The following is a 14,841-nucleotide window of genomic DNA, read 5'->3' as shown; positions in this document are numbered from 1 at the left end:
ATTCTGACTGGTGTGAGGTGGTATCTCATTGTGGTTTTGATTTGTATCTTTATCTAAATTTCAAATGGATAATACTTTTCCATAACTGAAAACCCAGACAATATAGGAATTTTTGTGCAAGGAGAATTCCCCCTCCCAAACTTATCTCCCACCTGCGCAGTTCCCGTTCATGCCCCACCCCCCACAGGTCACCTTGCTCTTAGTGTTTCACGTGCACTCCTTGCCTTCCTTTGTGGTTCACAAGCAGTTATGACTAGAGAATCTTACTTCTTTTTCTCTCTTTTTTTTATACACAACATATAGTATATTAAACACATGTTGCACCTTGTTTTTATATATCTTGACAATAATTCTTAGAGATCTTTCAATGGCCTTACATCTAGAGCTTTGTTTTTCATTTTTACATCTGCATATTATTCCACTGGATCAACGTCCCATCATTTTGTCACCATTGCTGTCCTGAGTAAATAGTTTTCCCTCCAGTTTTTGTTATTATAAAAGATTATTACATTATACATATATTCATGTGTAAATATGTCTTAAAAGTATAAATGCTGGGTGCAGTTTATGTGTATTTAAGATTGTCCTTGTAAAACCTTTATTTTGGAAAGTTAGAAATATATAAAATCAGGGATAATTGTACAATGACCTCCTGTGATCATCTAGTTTCAACAAATATGTCCAGTCTCATTTCATCTATCTTCTTGCCCACCTCCCTCCACTCCCGCCTCCACTCCCAGACTATTTGGAAGGAAATTACAGACATCATTTCATCCATAAACATTTCTGTATTTATCCCTCTAAGGTTAAAGCTCTTTTAGGGGCCCCTGGGTGGCTCAGTAGGTTAAGCGTCTGACTCTTGGTTTCAGCTCAGGTCATGATCTCCGCTGAGCATGGAGTCTGCTTGAGATTCTGTCTCTCCCTCTCACTCTGCCTCTCCCTCCATCACACGTTCATTCTCTCTCTCTCTCTCTCAAATAAATAAATCTTTTTTTCTAAAAAAGCTCTTTTAGGGACTCCTGGGTGGCTCAGTCGGTTAAGCGTTTGCCTTTGGCTCGAGTCATGATCTCAGGTCCTGGGATCGAGTCCCACATCTGGCTCCCTGCTCAGTGAGGAGCCTGCTTCTCCCTCTCCCACTCCCCTGCTTGTGCTCTCTCTCTCTCTGACAAATAAGTAAATAATAAAAAAGTTCTTTTAAAAACATAACTACAATACCATATCACACTAAAGAATTAAGAGTAATTCCTTATTATTATCAAATATTCAATATCTTCAGGTTTCCCTGGTTTTCTTATATATCTCATAATTACATAGATTATCTGGTAGTTGTACCATTTGAGTCCTTGAAATTTGTTGAGACTTGTTAAGTGGCCCAGTATATGTCAGTTTCTCTGAATGTTTCTTTGTGCTAGAAAAGAACGTGTACTCTGTTGTTAGGTACAGTGTTTTCTGTATGTCTTTCAGGTCATGATTATTAATTGTGCTGTTCAATCATTTGTCTTCTGCTATAATTATTGACTTGTCTGTTATTCCTTATTCTTTAAATTTATTCATTATTCTGTCTGTTGTTGCTTTATGTATCTTGAGGCAATCCATTCATTTCTTCAACAAATGTTTATTGAGGGCTTTATGTGCCAGGCACTGTTGTAGTTGCTAGGGATATTTTGTTTTTAAAAGATTTTATTTATTTATTTGAGAGAGACAGAGAGAAACAGCATGGGGGGGGAGGGTCAGAGGGAGAAGCAGACTCCCGGCTGAGCAGGGAGCCCGATGCGGGACTCGATCCCAGGACTCCGGGATCATGACCTGAGCCGAAGGCAGTTGCTTAACCAACTGAGCCACCCAGGCGCCCTGCTAGGGATATTTTGGTGGACAAAAAAGACAAAAATTCCTGCTCTAGTTGGGAGAGACAGACAATAAGGAAGATAAAGACTTACATACAATTTAAATTATCTTCCTCATAAGTTGAACTTTTAACATTATGAATTGATCTTCTCTATCTTAATTTTTTTACTTACAGTCTCTTGTGTGGTAATAGAACTGTGTGACAGCTTTCACTGAGTTGTTTACTGTATTTTTTTCATCCTTTTACTTTTATCCTTTCTAAATTCTTATGTCTTAAATGTGTTCTGTAAACAGCATATTGTTGTATTTTTAGAAATTTTTAACCATTTATTTTATATATATATAAATTCATATATTTTTTTGGATTTACTTCTAACATTTTATTTTATGCTTTCTTTTGTTCTACCTGTTCTGTTTCTTTTTCTCTCCTTTCTTTTATTTTCTTTCATTTTGTCTAAATCATGCCACCTCTTCTTTCAGCTGAGTAAGAAGTTATGTAGTATTTTTTTTTTCAGTAAGAGTTTTATAAAGATATGATTCACATGCCATGCAATTCAGCGCGCAGTTTAGTGGTGTGTAGTATATTCAGAGTTGTGCCATCATCACCACAATTACTTTCAGAGCATCTTCCCCACCCTAAAAGAAAGTCCTTACTCTTTGGCAGTTACTTTCCATCAAACTGTCCCCTGGACCACACCCACCACTCTAGACAACGTCTCATCTCTCTGTCTCTACAGATTTGCCTCTTCTGGACATTTCATGTGACTGGAATCATACAATATGTGACCTTTGTGTCTGGCTTCTTTCACTTACTATGTTTTCAAGGATCATCCATGGGTAGCATCACCATTACTTTCTTACATGTTATTGCCAAGTACTGTTCCACATACTGTTTGTCCATTCATCACTTGGTGGACATTTGGGTTATTTACACTTTGTAGTTTTATGAACAATGCTGCTTTTAACATTTGTGAACAAGATTTTGTGTGGACATAGGTTTTCATTTCTCTTGGTAAATACCAAGGAGTAGAACTGCTGGATCATACAGTAAACTTTTGGAGAAACTGCCAGACTTTTCCCAAAGCAGTAGCACCATCTTACAATCCCACTAGTAGTATATGAGGATTTCTCCACATCCTCATCAACATTTGCTTTTATCTTTTAAACTATAGCCATCCTAGTGAGTATGAAGTGGCATTTCATTGTGGTTTTGATTTGCATTTCCCTGATGGTAAAAGATGTGGCACATCTTTTCATGTGCTTTATTAGCAAGTTGTGTATCTTCTTTGGAGAGATGTCTATTCAGATCTTTTCCTGTTTTTAAATTGCATTATTTGTCTTTTCATTATTGAGTTGTAAGTTTTCTTTGTGTATTCTGGATACAAGTTTTATTAGATACATGACTTACAAATATTTTCTCCCATTCTTTGGGTTGTCACTTCACATTCTTGATGGTGTCCTTTGCAGCACAAAAGCTTTTAATTCTGATGAATTCCTATTTACCTATTTTTTGTTGCCTGGGCCTTTGATGTCCTATCAAATAAACCACTAGCTTATCTAAGGCCATGAAGACTTACACCTACATTTCCTCCTGAAAATGTTATAGTTTTATATTTAGGTCTTTGATCCATGTTGAGTTAATTTTTATATATAGTAGGAGGTAGGGGTCCAACTCCTTTTTTTTGCACGTAGATATCCAGTTGACCCACCATTATTTGTTGAAAAGAGGATTCCCACTGAATTATCTTGGTTACCTTTCAAAACATCAAATGATGATAAAAGTAAAGGTTAATTTCTGGACTCTAAATTCTATCTCTTTGGTCTATATATCTGTCTTTATGTCATTACTACACTGTCTTGATTATTGTAGTTTTGTACCAAGTTTTAAAATCAGTGTGAGGGGTGCCTCGGCGGCTCAGTTTTTAAGTGTCTGTCTTCGGCTCAGGTCATGATCCCAGGGTCCTGGGATCAAGCCCCGCATCAGGCTCCCTGCTCCGCGGGAAACCTGCTTCTCCCTCTCCCACTCCCCTTGCTTGTGTTCCTTCTCTCGCTGTGTCTCTCTGTCAAATAAATAGAATCTTTAAAAATAAAAATAAAAAAAATAAAATCAGTGTGAGTTCTCCAACTTTGTTCTTTTCCCACATTATTTTGGCTATTAGGAGTCCCTTGAATTTTCATATGAATTCTAGGATCAGTTAATTTCCACAACTAAACCAGCTGGAACTTTGGTGGAGATTGCATTGAATGTAAAGATCAATTTGGGAGAGGATTGCCATCTTAATATTAATACTTAATATTGAGTCTTCTAATCTATGAGCTTGGATATCTTTCCATTTGTTTAAGTCTTTACCTTCTTTAAGAAATGTTTTGTAGTTTTCAGAGTATAAGTTTTGCACTTCTTTTGCCACATTTCTTCCTAATTACTCTTGATGCTATTGCAAATGGAGTTATTTTCTATTATTTTATTTTTAATTGTTCATTGCAGTTATAGAAATACAATCGAGTCCTATATCCTGCAACCTTACTGAACTTGTATATTAGTTCCAATAGTTTAATAGATTCTTTAGGATTTCCTCCTTCCCTACCTACCTACCTACCTACCTACACCTTCCTTTCTTCTTTTAGTAGACTCTGCATTCAGCATGCAGCCCAGTGAGGGGCTTGAACTCCTGACCCTGAGATCAAGACCTGAGCTAAGATCAAGTCAGGTGCTTAGCCGACTGAGCCACCCAGGTGCCCCTAGGATTTTCTATATGTAAAATCATCTGTAAATGGAGATGTATTTTTTTCTTTCCAATATTGATGCCTTTTATTTCATTTTCTTGCCTTATTGGCCTAGTCAAATGTTGAATGGAAGTGGCACAAGCAGACATCCTTCTTATTCCTTTTTTTTTTTTTTTTGAGAGAGAGAGAAAGAGCTTGAGCATGAGAGAGAGCTGGGAGAGGGAGGAAGGGGGAGAGGGAGAGGGGAAGAGAGAGAATCTCAAGCAGGCTCCACGCCCAGTTTGGAGCCAACACGTGGCTTGATCTCACAACCCCGAGATCATGACCTGTGCCGAAAAATCAAGAGTTAGACACTCAACCAACTGAGCCACCCAGGCGCGCCATCCTTGTCTCATTCCTGATCTTAGGGGGAAACCATTCAGTTTTTCACCATTAAATATAATGTTAGCTGTGGATTTTTCATAGATGTCTTCTACCAGGTTGATGAAATTCTCTTCTATTTCAAGTTTGTTGAATGTTTTAATCATGACAATGTGTCACATTTTATCAAATGCTTTTTCTGCATCCATTGAGATGATCATGTGGGTTTTGTCCTTTATTCTATTGATAGGGTGTATTAAGTACATTAATTGATTTTTTTATGTTAGCCCAACTTTACACTCCTGGGATAAATCCATGTGGTCTGGTGTGTAACCCTTTTTATAGGTTGCTAAAATTGATTAACTAGTATCTTGTTGACGATTTGGGGTCCTCATTCATAAGAGATACTGGCTTATAGTTTCCTTTTCTTATGTTATATTTGTCTAGATTTGGTATCTGGGTTATAATACTGGCTTTGTAGTATGAGTTGGGGGAATAGTCCCTCTTCTTTTTTCTGGAAGAGTTTGATTAGGATTGGTATTTATTGGTTTTTAAATATTTGGTGGAATTCACCAGTAGACCCATCTGGCCCAAGATTTTCTATGTGGTTAGTTTCTGGATTACTAATTCAATCTCTTTACTTGTTATGGGGTCTATTCATATTGTCTATTTCTTCCTGAGTCAGTTTTGGTAGTTGTGCCTTTCTAGAAATTTGTCCATTTCATCTAAGTTATCTGATTTGTTGGCATGTAGGTGTTCATAGTATTTCTTTATAATCCTTTTTTATTTCTGTAAGGTCGACAGTAATATCCCCTCTTTCATTCCTGATTATACTAATTTAAGTCTTCTCTTTTTTTCTTGGTAGGTCTAGCCAAAGTTTTGTCACTTACTGATCTTTTCAAAACAACTTTTAGTTTCATTGGTTTTTCTCTGTTGTTTTTCTGTTCTCTATTTCACTTATTTTTGTTTTAATCTGTATTACTTCCTTCCCTCTGCTTGCTTTGGGCTTAGTTTGCTTTTCTTTTTCTAGTGATTTAAGGTAGAAGGTTAAGTTACTGATTTGAGGTCTTTTTTCTTTCTTAATATTGTCTTTACAGGGAAAAATTTTAATCATATATATACACATACATGCGTACACACACAAAAGGAATATATATATTTCAAATACATATAAGTACAGTTGACCCTTGACTAAAGTTGGTTTGAACTGTGTGGGCGTACTTATAAGCTGATTTTTTTCAGTAAATATATTGAAAAATTTTTTGGAGATTTATGACAATTTGAAGGAACTCACAGATGAACCACATAGCCTAGAAATATTGAGAAAATTAAGTTAGGTATGTCATGAGTGCATGAAATATATGTAGGTAATAGTCTATCATTTGCAACCGTAAAATATACACAAATCTATTATAAAAGTTAAAATTCATCAAAACTCGTGCACAGACTTATAGACCATATATGGTGCCATTCACGGAAGAGAGAAATGTAAACAAACATAAGGATGCGGTAGTAAATCATAACAGCATAAAACCGTAGTACATTCTGTATGACTGAAACACTTTTGTAGCCACCTGCTGTTGCTGTTGCGATGAGCTCAAGTGTCGCGGGTATCTGCTCCAAACTCCATGATGCTAATCGTCTTGGCATGAGCAGTTGTCTCCAGGAACTTGTATATCACAGTAAAAAGTGTTCTCTTGTGGCTCTTGCTCTTAGTAGTGAAGTCGTGGGGGAGTCAGAAGTTCTGGGCAGATTTTTGACTCTGGGGGTGGAGGGGAGGTCAGTGTCCCTAATACCCTGCATTGTTCAAGGGTCAACTGTGTTTGTGTGTATATATCTATATATCTATATCTGTATCTATATCTCTCAAATACATAAGTATATATACGCTGTATTTATATAAAGCAAGAATGTGAAACACAAACTGGCTGGTTACCTGCAGGGAAGCTGCCTGAATTCGATTCCTGTTTTTACCACTTATCAGTGGTCCACCTGACCGAGTCCCTTACCTGCATCAAACCTCAGTTTTTTGAGCCACAAACTTGTAATATGCATCCCTCCCTCACTAGGTTTTTGTGATAATTAACGGGGCTAATGTGTGTAAAGTGTCATCCACACAGTGCACGCACAGAGCCAGACACACAGTAAGTGCCACATAACAGGCGGCCGCTCCTGGAACAAAAGCTCCTTATTGGTGGTAATTACTGTTTGTCCGCTCTCTCCATCCTGGCAGTTCCTCTGTGACGAGGGTGCCGGTGTGTCTGGGGACTACATTGACCGTGTGGATGAGCCCTTGTCCTGCTCCTATGTGCTGACCATTCGGACGCCTCGGCTCTGCCCCCACCCTCTCCTCCGGCCCCCACCCAGTGCCGCCCCCCAGGCCATTCTCTGTCACCCTGCCCTGCAGCCCGAGGAGTACACGGCCTACGTCCAGAGGCAAGCTGGTGAGTAATGAGAAGGCCAGGAGAGGAAGAGGTGACATGGCGCGGGGCCGGCGGAAGAGAAGGGATGGAGAGCCCAGAGGCACGGGGCCTGTCCTGCCCACACACTGTTTCTCAGTAGACTCCAAGCAGTATGGGGATAGAGTCCTAGAGGAGCTGCAAGGCCCAGAGCCCCACATGTGGAGTGATGCCCAGCAGGGAGCAGTGCCCTCAGAGAGAGCAGGTAGGACCTTGTTGCCCCAGCTCCACGAAATGTTTCTTCTCTTCCCCAGTCTTACTGCCCTGGACGGACTGACTGGGGTGGGGAGGAAGTCCTCTGGGTCCTGATGCCTTAGCAGTAGTGAAGGAGAATGTACCCCATTCTACTTGCTCCCTTCCATTTCTCCCCTCCCTTCAGATTCCTCCCTGTTCTCTGTATCTCAGGTGCACGCCCCACCAAGGATGACGGTAAGGAATCCGATTTCTGGAAGATGCTTCGTGAGCCAGAGGAGCAGACCCCTGGGGCAGAGGAGGCTCAGGCTGAGGTGAGAGCCAGCTTCCCGGCCATTTCTCTGATGAGGCTGGCCCTGGGCAAGCTGAGGTCATCATGAGGTGACCTACACCTGTCTAGGGAGGCAAGGCTGCACCCGCAACCACCACCTTATGAGTGTGGTAGACATAAACACCTAGTGCAGTGGACTCTGCCCTTTCTCCTCATCAGGAGCAGGAACCAAACCCTGAGGCGGCAGATCCAGCGCCCAGCCCTCCCCATGGTGAGCGAACCCTCCCTGTCTCCTTTACTGGTTGAATGTATTCTGCGGTTGGTGGGGGTGGGGGTGGGGGTGGGGTGGAGCTAAATACTGGTGGGGGAGGTTGGGTGGCCAGGCCAGCATCCAATTCATTGCTACAGGAGGTCATACTGTTTGCAGACAGCAGTTCCCTTCTAGGGAGATAGCAGGACACAGTGGTTCTGCTGCTTGCTGACTTTATAATCTTGGGTGATTTCACTTCACCTCCGTTTCCTCAGCCCCCAACAGTGGGTAATGTAATCCTGGGTGATTTCACTTCACCTCCGTTTCCTCAGCCCCCAACAGTGGGTAATGTAATCCTGGGTGATTTCACTTCACCTCTGTTTCCTCAGCCCCCAACAGTGGGTAATACCCCTACCTTACAGGGTGGTTGTGAGGTTAAGAGAATGAGTCTGTAGTTCATAGCAGAGTGCCTGGAACAGAGTGGACAATCAGTGGTTTGTATTTGTGGAAAGGTCAGAACAGTATCCAGGGAGGAGGAGTCTGTGGCCCTAGAATCTCTTCCGTGGGCCTAAAACCTGGAGTAGTTGTAAGCGGGACCCAGCAGTGCCAGTGCCAGGAGCTCGTTAGCATCCCCTCGCTCACCTCTGGGCCCACCTCAGGACAGTGCCCTCCAGGGGACTATGTTGGCCCCATCTCACTGACCAGACGGGTGGCTCCTGGAGGCGGGGGCCACGTCCTTCCTTGGTCTCCTTAGGAAATCAAAATAGAATTTAGGACATAACTGGTTCACTCCTGCTCTTTCATCTCAGATTTTCAGAACAATGTGCAGGTCAAAGTCATCCGGAGCCCTGCGGACTTGATTCGATTGATAGAGGAGCTGAAAGGTGGCTCAAAAAAGGTAATGGGCCCTGCTTAAGGGAGGGGGAGACCCTGCCTCCCTGCTGGGAGCACTTAGACAACCGCCCCTGACCTGGGCCTGAAGTGAGCCCCATGGAGCCAACTCCCTTTCTTTTTCCCATCCCGAGACTACGACCGTGCTCCACTGTATGTCTGCCGCCCTGGCGCCTCTCCCGAAACCCCAACTGTCCACCTCTTTCTTCCGGCCCCCGTCCACCCAGGGGAGGCCCGACGGAGGCCAAGAGCAGCCTGCAGATGGTGCTGCAGAAGTCCCTCACAGGGAAGCAGAGGTGAAGGGAAAGAGTGACGTGGATCATCAGAACGAGGTGGAAGAAGAGGAGGAGGAGGAGGAAGAAGACGAAGATGAGGAGGAACAGCAGTTACTGGGAGAGTTTGAGAAGGAACTGGAAGGGATACTGCTGCCGTCAGACCGAGACCGGCTCCGGTCGGAGGTGAAGGCCGGCATGGAGCGGGAACTGGAGAACATCATCCAGGAGGTGCGCGGGGCTCTCACCGCCTGCGCCCCCGTAGCCCGCCGCTCCTGGGGGCTGGGCCGGCCTGAGGGCCCAAAGGGAGCCCTAGGGAAGGGGGCGCGGAGAGAGGGCTGGGACGTAGCTAGTGCTCTCCTGGAGAGCGTGGACCACTGACCACCCCCAGCCCCTTGACTCCCCATTCCTGCCTTGGGCACTCCAGACAGAGAAGGAGCTGGGCCCAGACGGGCTACAGAAGGAGTCCGAGCGTGACCGGGCGATGCTGGCCCTGACGTCCACTCTCAACAAACTCATCAAAAGGCTGGAGGAAAAACAGAGTCCGGAGCTGGTGAAGAAGCACAGGAAAAGGAGGGTTGTCCCCAAAAAGCCTCCCCCCTCCCCCCAAACAGCAGGTAAGAGCTGTCAGACAGGGAGGGGCAGTCAAGGCCCGTTGTCTTTGTCCCTCAGCTGGTGGACCCTGGAGGGGATCGTGTTCTTTCCCTTCTGAGGGAGCTTACTCCCTTCCTTCTTTCTGGAACGCTGTGTTCACACCTGCCTTCTTCCCACGGCCTCCATCCCTTTGCCTCGTTAGCTCCTATTCATTCATCTTTTTGGGAAGCAGCTTCTAGAGCATGTCTATCTTGTTTTCTGGCTTGCTTCTGTGCACCCAGTGCCTGGCACTTTCCTGGCACACGGTGGTCAGGAGACAGTAACAGAACGACTGCGAGTGGGCCTGCGTGCTGAAGACCACCCGGCGGTGAAGGACGCAGCTTATCAACAATGAGCTCTTTGCGCTGGGAGGGGCCCCAGCCAGTGGGGTGTGAATAGGCAAGCCCAGCCATTCATAAGCCCGTTGCCTGGACAGACTTGAAGTTATTGCTTCTTCTTGCACCCCCTGATCTCCCTTCCACAGGGTCATATGAGATCAGACATTCCAAATGGAATGTTCTGTTTTCAAACCGTCCATCCCACTATTTCTATGAACTTTGGAATGTCTTTCGAGTACCAGCATGTGGAGTACCAAACCACAGTTTTCCAACCTGCTTCTTAAAACAAAACTTCTTTGTTGGCCCAGGTGCCTCAGAAAACACAGTCGTTTTTCCTGTAGGGGACAGGCAGAGAATTACTGGTCCGGGAGGGAAAAGGGAGGCTGCAGTTGGTGGAGGGAGCTTTATAGGCTTGAAGGGGAGGGCACTAATTTATTCTGAGCCCTGGTTCATCTCATCTATGTGTTTGTGATGAAAAACTGCCCAAACCAGTGGGAGAGGTGACCACCACAGCCCCTAACCTGGAGTCACGGCTCTGCTTTGTGTCTCCCTGTGTGTCTCCCCCTCTAAGAGGAGGATCCTGAACACAGAGTCCGGGTCCGGGTCACCAAGCTCCGTCACGGAGGCCCCAATCAGGATCTGACTGTCCTCGAGATGAAACGGGAAAACCCACAGCTGAAACAAATCGAGGGGCTGGTGAAAGAGCTGCTGGAGAGGGAGGGGCTCACGGCGGAAGGTGGGCCCTGGGGCTGGCTGACTTAAGAGCTGTTGGCAGGGCCTGCTGCCTGAGGTGGAGGGGCTGGGTCAAGGTGGACTGGAAACCTCACTGGGGACCTGGGAGGCCGAGGGCCCTGCACAGAAGCTCCCATCCTGCCTCTCCTCTCACTGCCCACGTGGCTCCTTTCCAGGGAAAATTGAAATCAAAATCGTGCGACCGGGGGCAGAAGGCACAGAGGAGGATGCCCGTTGGCTGACTGACGAGGACACGAGAAACCTCAAGGAGATTTTCTTCAATATCTTGGTGAGAGGCAGTCCACCCCGGCCCTGGCTCTCCAAGCCTTCACCCTGCTGTAGCGCACCGTGGAGTTGAGAGCATGGCCAGGCCCATCCTGGCCAGTCCCAGCCTCGTCCCCTTCTGAGCTACTGGAATTTCGGGCCGCTGTTCCCTTGCGTCCCTTGCGAAGTGCGGGTGCCTGGCCCCCTGGCCCCCAGGGCCAGTCCCCGGGCCCTCCGGCGCCGAGCGCCGCCCTTGGCTCACCAGCAGCCACCCCCGCTCACCGCGCTTAACCTCCGCTCCTCGCCGGCCTCCCCGCAGGTGCAGGGAGCGGAGGAGGCGCAGAAAGAGCGGCAGCGGCAGAAGGAGCTGGAGAGCAATTACCGCCGCGTGTGGGGCTCTCGCGGCGGGGAGGGCACAGGGGACCTGGAGGAGTTTGACTTCTGAGACCACCAGTGCAGTCGGCTGGCCAAGGAGTGCAGAGCCTGCCCAGACTGGCCCTGCCTCCTCCCCAAACCCGCGCCCGGGGCCCTGAAGGCGAAACAGCAGAGGCACGCTGAGCTGTGGACCTGTCCTCCTGCCGCCTCCTGCCGCCTCCTGCCTGGGGGGTGTAGAGGGGCGGCGGGGGGAGCGCGCCGCCTCCGCCTCCGCCTCCGCCGCTGCTGCTGAGAGCCACGCAAGACCTGGCGGGCCTGTGGGGTTTGCTCTCCCAGGCTTCTCCACAGCCCCTTTCCTTTCTCCCTGGCTGCTCGGTACAGGTCCCCTAACTTGTCGGTTCCTTTCTCCTCCCTCCCTAGAGAGTTGATGAGATCTTTTGAAGGAGGGCAGGGAGAGCAAGAAGAGGGGGGCAGTTCAGCAGGCCCCCCACACCCTGCCTGAGCTGCTCTTCTGGGCCACCCCCTTCCCTCCGATCGGCTTGGGATTCCCTGCTCCTTTCCCTGCCCACACTGTTCCCTACAATCCGGGCTTCCGAGTTGAGGTGCCTTCGCCTCCGTTTCTGAGGAAACGGGACAGAGTTGCCCACCACCCCTGACACGATGCCACTGAAAAGGGTGGGGTACAGAACCACCCACCATGTTCTTGAACAATCAGGTTTCTCAATAAATAACTGGACCATCAATCCATCAGTCTGTGTCTTCTTCTCAGGGGGCAGGTGGGGTGGGGGCTCGAGCAGGCGTGAGGGTTCTCCTCAGGGTGGAGTGCACGCTCTCCCATCGCATTCTGTGCTCTGCACCCCGCCCCCCCCCGAAGTGGCACCGGTGGGGACTGGGATGCACCAGAAGAGACCAGGACAGAGGGACAAAGCCCCCCCGACCGGACACCCTGTAGTTCTGTTGTCCCTCCTCTCCCTCCTCTGTTTCTATTCCTTCTCTCCTCCTTCACATCCGGAAAGCGTTGTGCACAGCCCGGAGTTACCCCACCACGGGGACCCTCCTGCTGAACGCCCCCTGCAGCGTGCTGCAGCTTCTGTTGGACACCCGCACCCCGTGCCCACCTGCCATACCACGTCATTTCTGCCAGGCCCAGAGAGGGCACTGCTGCCCACCTATGCCAGCTTCCTACCATGCCGAGGGCGGGAGGGTCTGCGTAGGGCTCTCCTCCTCCCTGTCGCCAAGTGCACACACACGGCCCCTCACCTCCCCCTTTCTCCTCTTGCTCTCCATCTCTGAGATGTACAATCTTTCTGCTGAAGATGGCACCGACTCACAGGTAAGCCAGAGGCCATTGAACTCCTGGGTCTCCAGAAGTCAAAGTGAGATTCTATCGTTGTTGAAGGAAGTTGTCTGAGACCGACCTTTCTGGATGTAGCCGGGTGCTCATTTTGCATGTCATGCTTACGTTGTTTTACGGAGAAATGTAAATGGGTAGACTTGCGAAATCCTGCTTCCCCAGATCCATCTGGGTTATCTTGCGGGGAGGAATGCTTCCCAAGGGCAGCTGCAGTCGAAATGCCGGGTTCAGATCCCCACTCCTCTCTTTACTCAGCAGGGCCCTGAATGAGTTATTTAACTTTTCAAGCTGTTTCCTCACGGGTAAGTTGTGGATAATCACACTGGCCTCCGATGGTGGTTGGGAGTATGGAAGGAAATCTACTGCGTGTCATACTCTTAGCACAGCACCTGGCCCACAGGAAGTGCTCAATAAGTTCTCACGAACCAGCTCCTGAGTTCTGAGGAGACTAGATGGTACTTGGAGGCAAGAGTCTTAGAAGGAATCTCAAACGCTGATCGGAAGCTACAGTGGAATCTTTTAGAATGGGAGAGCAAGAGAGGCTGGGGCAGGATTATCTTTGATTTGATGAGGATGGACTCAAGATCATCAGAAAACGGAGTTCTGGAAACCTCACTAGATTTAATCATCTTGTACTTTCAATAGAAAATTCCTTTTTGCTTTCCTTTGGCTTTTGGTGAAACTCCCGTGGAGAAAGTTGGTCTGCCCCAGCTGTGCTAAGGCAAACAGAAGGAGGGAAGCAGGGTGTGTGGCAACAGGGGTGGGGCGGTGAGGAGGGGCGGGCAGGAATCCAGGTGAGGACACCCGAGGTGAGCTGGGAAGGTGGCATGGATGTAAAAGGGCAACTTCTCCCCTCAGCCCCCCAGGGAGTTTCCTTCTAGACTCCTATTGTGCACGACTTGGAGGGCTTGGCATTTTGTCATCCCATCCACTACACCCTTCACATTTCTCACCAGGCCAAAGATGCAGCCAATGACAAAAAGCCAGTGGATTACTTAGTGTTGGGATTTTCAGTGGGGGTTGCTGACACCCCGACCACTTTTCACTGGCTGGAAATGAAAGGAACTCCCCATGGCCTGCAGTTCCCTGTGGTAATTTCATGCTCTCCGGGGCCCTTGCTTCCTCCACAAACTCTCTCACACTCAAGCTTCTGAGGAAGGGAGTGAACTTTTGCCACCAAAAAGTCAAGTGGAGATGGACTGTGGGAGTCCAGGGTCTCTGAGCTGAAGGAGGGAATGGCCAGGTGGTCCAGTTGAGTCTTTTTTGCTAATTCCCTCTCTTCCTTTTTTTTTTCCTTTTAAGAGAGGGAGGGGGGTGGAGGGGCAGCAGGAGAGGGAGAGAGGAGAGAGAATCTTAAGCAGGCTCCACGCCAACCGAGGAGGTCAAAGCAGGCCTTGATCCCACCACCCTGAGATCCTGACCTGAGCCGAAATCAAGAGTTGGACGCTCAACCGACTGAGCCCCCCAGGCACCTCCCCCCTTCCTTTTGATTTGCCTTCCCAGGCGGCACACCTGCATCTGTACCTGTCACTGCACCTGCATCCTGTGTCGGGCTGCTGTGCTGGGTGGTCCCCAGGCTAGGCTAGAATCCTAGAGAGTGAGGGCCTCCGTGTGATCAGAACCTGGCCCCAACTGCGGCAACCACACCTTGTTAGCTTGATGGCACACCTGCAGCTGTCTGTCGTTGTGGGGCTGAGAGGTTCTGAGCCTCTACCAGAGACTCCATCAGAAGACTGAGGGCCATTGACTGAATGACATGTGGTGGCTGTGCCCAGCCCGCCTTGGCTGCTGGCCAATGCCACTCCACCCAGCCCCTCTATCAGGGCAAATGCTTTCTGCTGCCCGTGAGAAACAGCAGGATGGGCTTCATGCTGAACGAGG

General features: G+C 47.7%; 1 protein-coding gene across 8 annotated transcripts in view; it reads left to right on the top strand.

The window, feature by feature from the left end:
* OS9 (OS9 endoplasmic reticulum lectin) overlaps nt 1-12,349 on the top strand; it is a 24,980-nt gene extending 12,631 nt beyond the window's left edge. Inside the window, exons 6-15 of one of the 8 annotated variants that reach the window (XM_073900763.1) lie at nt 7,163-7,373; nt 7,492-7,593; nt 7,794-7,894; nt 8,071-8,122; nt 8,911-8,999; nt 9,127-9,495; nt 9,692-9,881; nt 10,807-10,971; nt 11,144-11,256; nt 11,551-12,349. In XM_073900763.1, coding sequence (XP_073756864.1) covers nt 7,163-7,373; nt 7,492-7,593; nt 7,794-7,894; nt 8,071-8,122; nt 8,911-8,999; nt 9,127-9,495; nt 9,692-9,881; nt 10,807-10,971; nt 11,144-11,256; nt 11,551-11,676 — 1,518 coding nt within the window. In that variant the 3' untranslated portion in view covers nt 11,677-12,349. Of the gene's footprint in view, nt 1-7,162; nt 7,374-7,488; nt 7,594-7,793; nt 7,895-8,070; nt 8,123-8,910; nt 9,000-9,126; nt 9,496-9,691; nt 9,882-10,806; nt 10,972-11,143; nt 11,257-11,550 lie in introns of all 8 variants that reach the window. The other 7 variants (XM_025883220.2, XM_073900761.1, XM_025883221.2 and 4 more) reach the window with 7 other exon arrangements.
* The last annotated feature ends 2,492 nt before the right edge of the window (nt 12,350-14,841 follow it).

This window comes from Callorhinus ursinus, unplaced genomic scaffold (genome assembly GCF_003265705.2).
Source record: "Callorhinus ursinus isolate GAN/ISIS: 27379988/994484 unplaced genomic scaffold, GSC_fseal_2.0 scaffold14, whole genome shotgun sequence".
Taxonomy (NCBI): Eukaryota; Metazoa; Chordata; class Mammalia; order Carnivora; family Otariidae; genus Callorhinus; species Callorhinus ursinus.
Note: the sequence above shows the minus strand (reverse complement) of the source record. Positions and strands in the feature narration are given on the sequence as shown.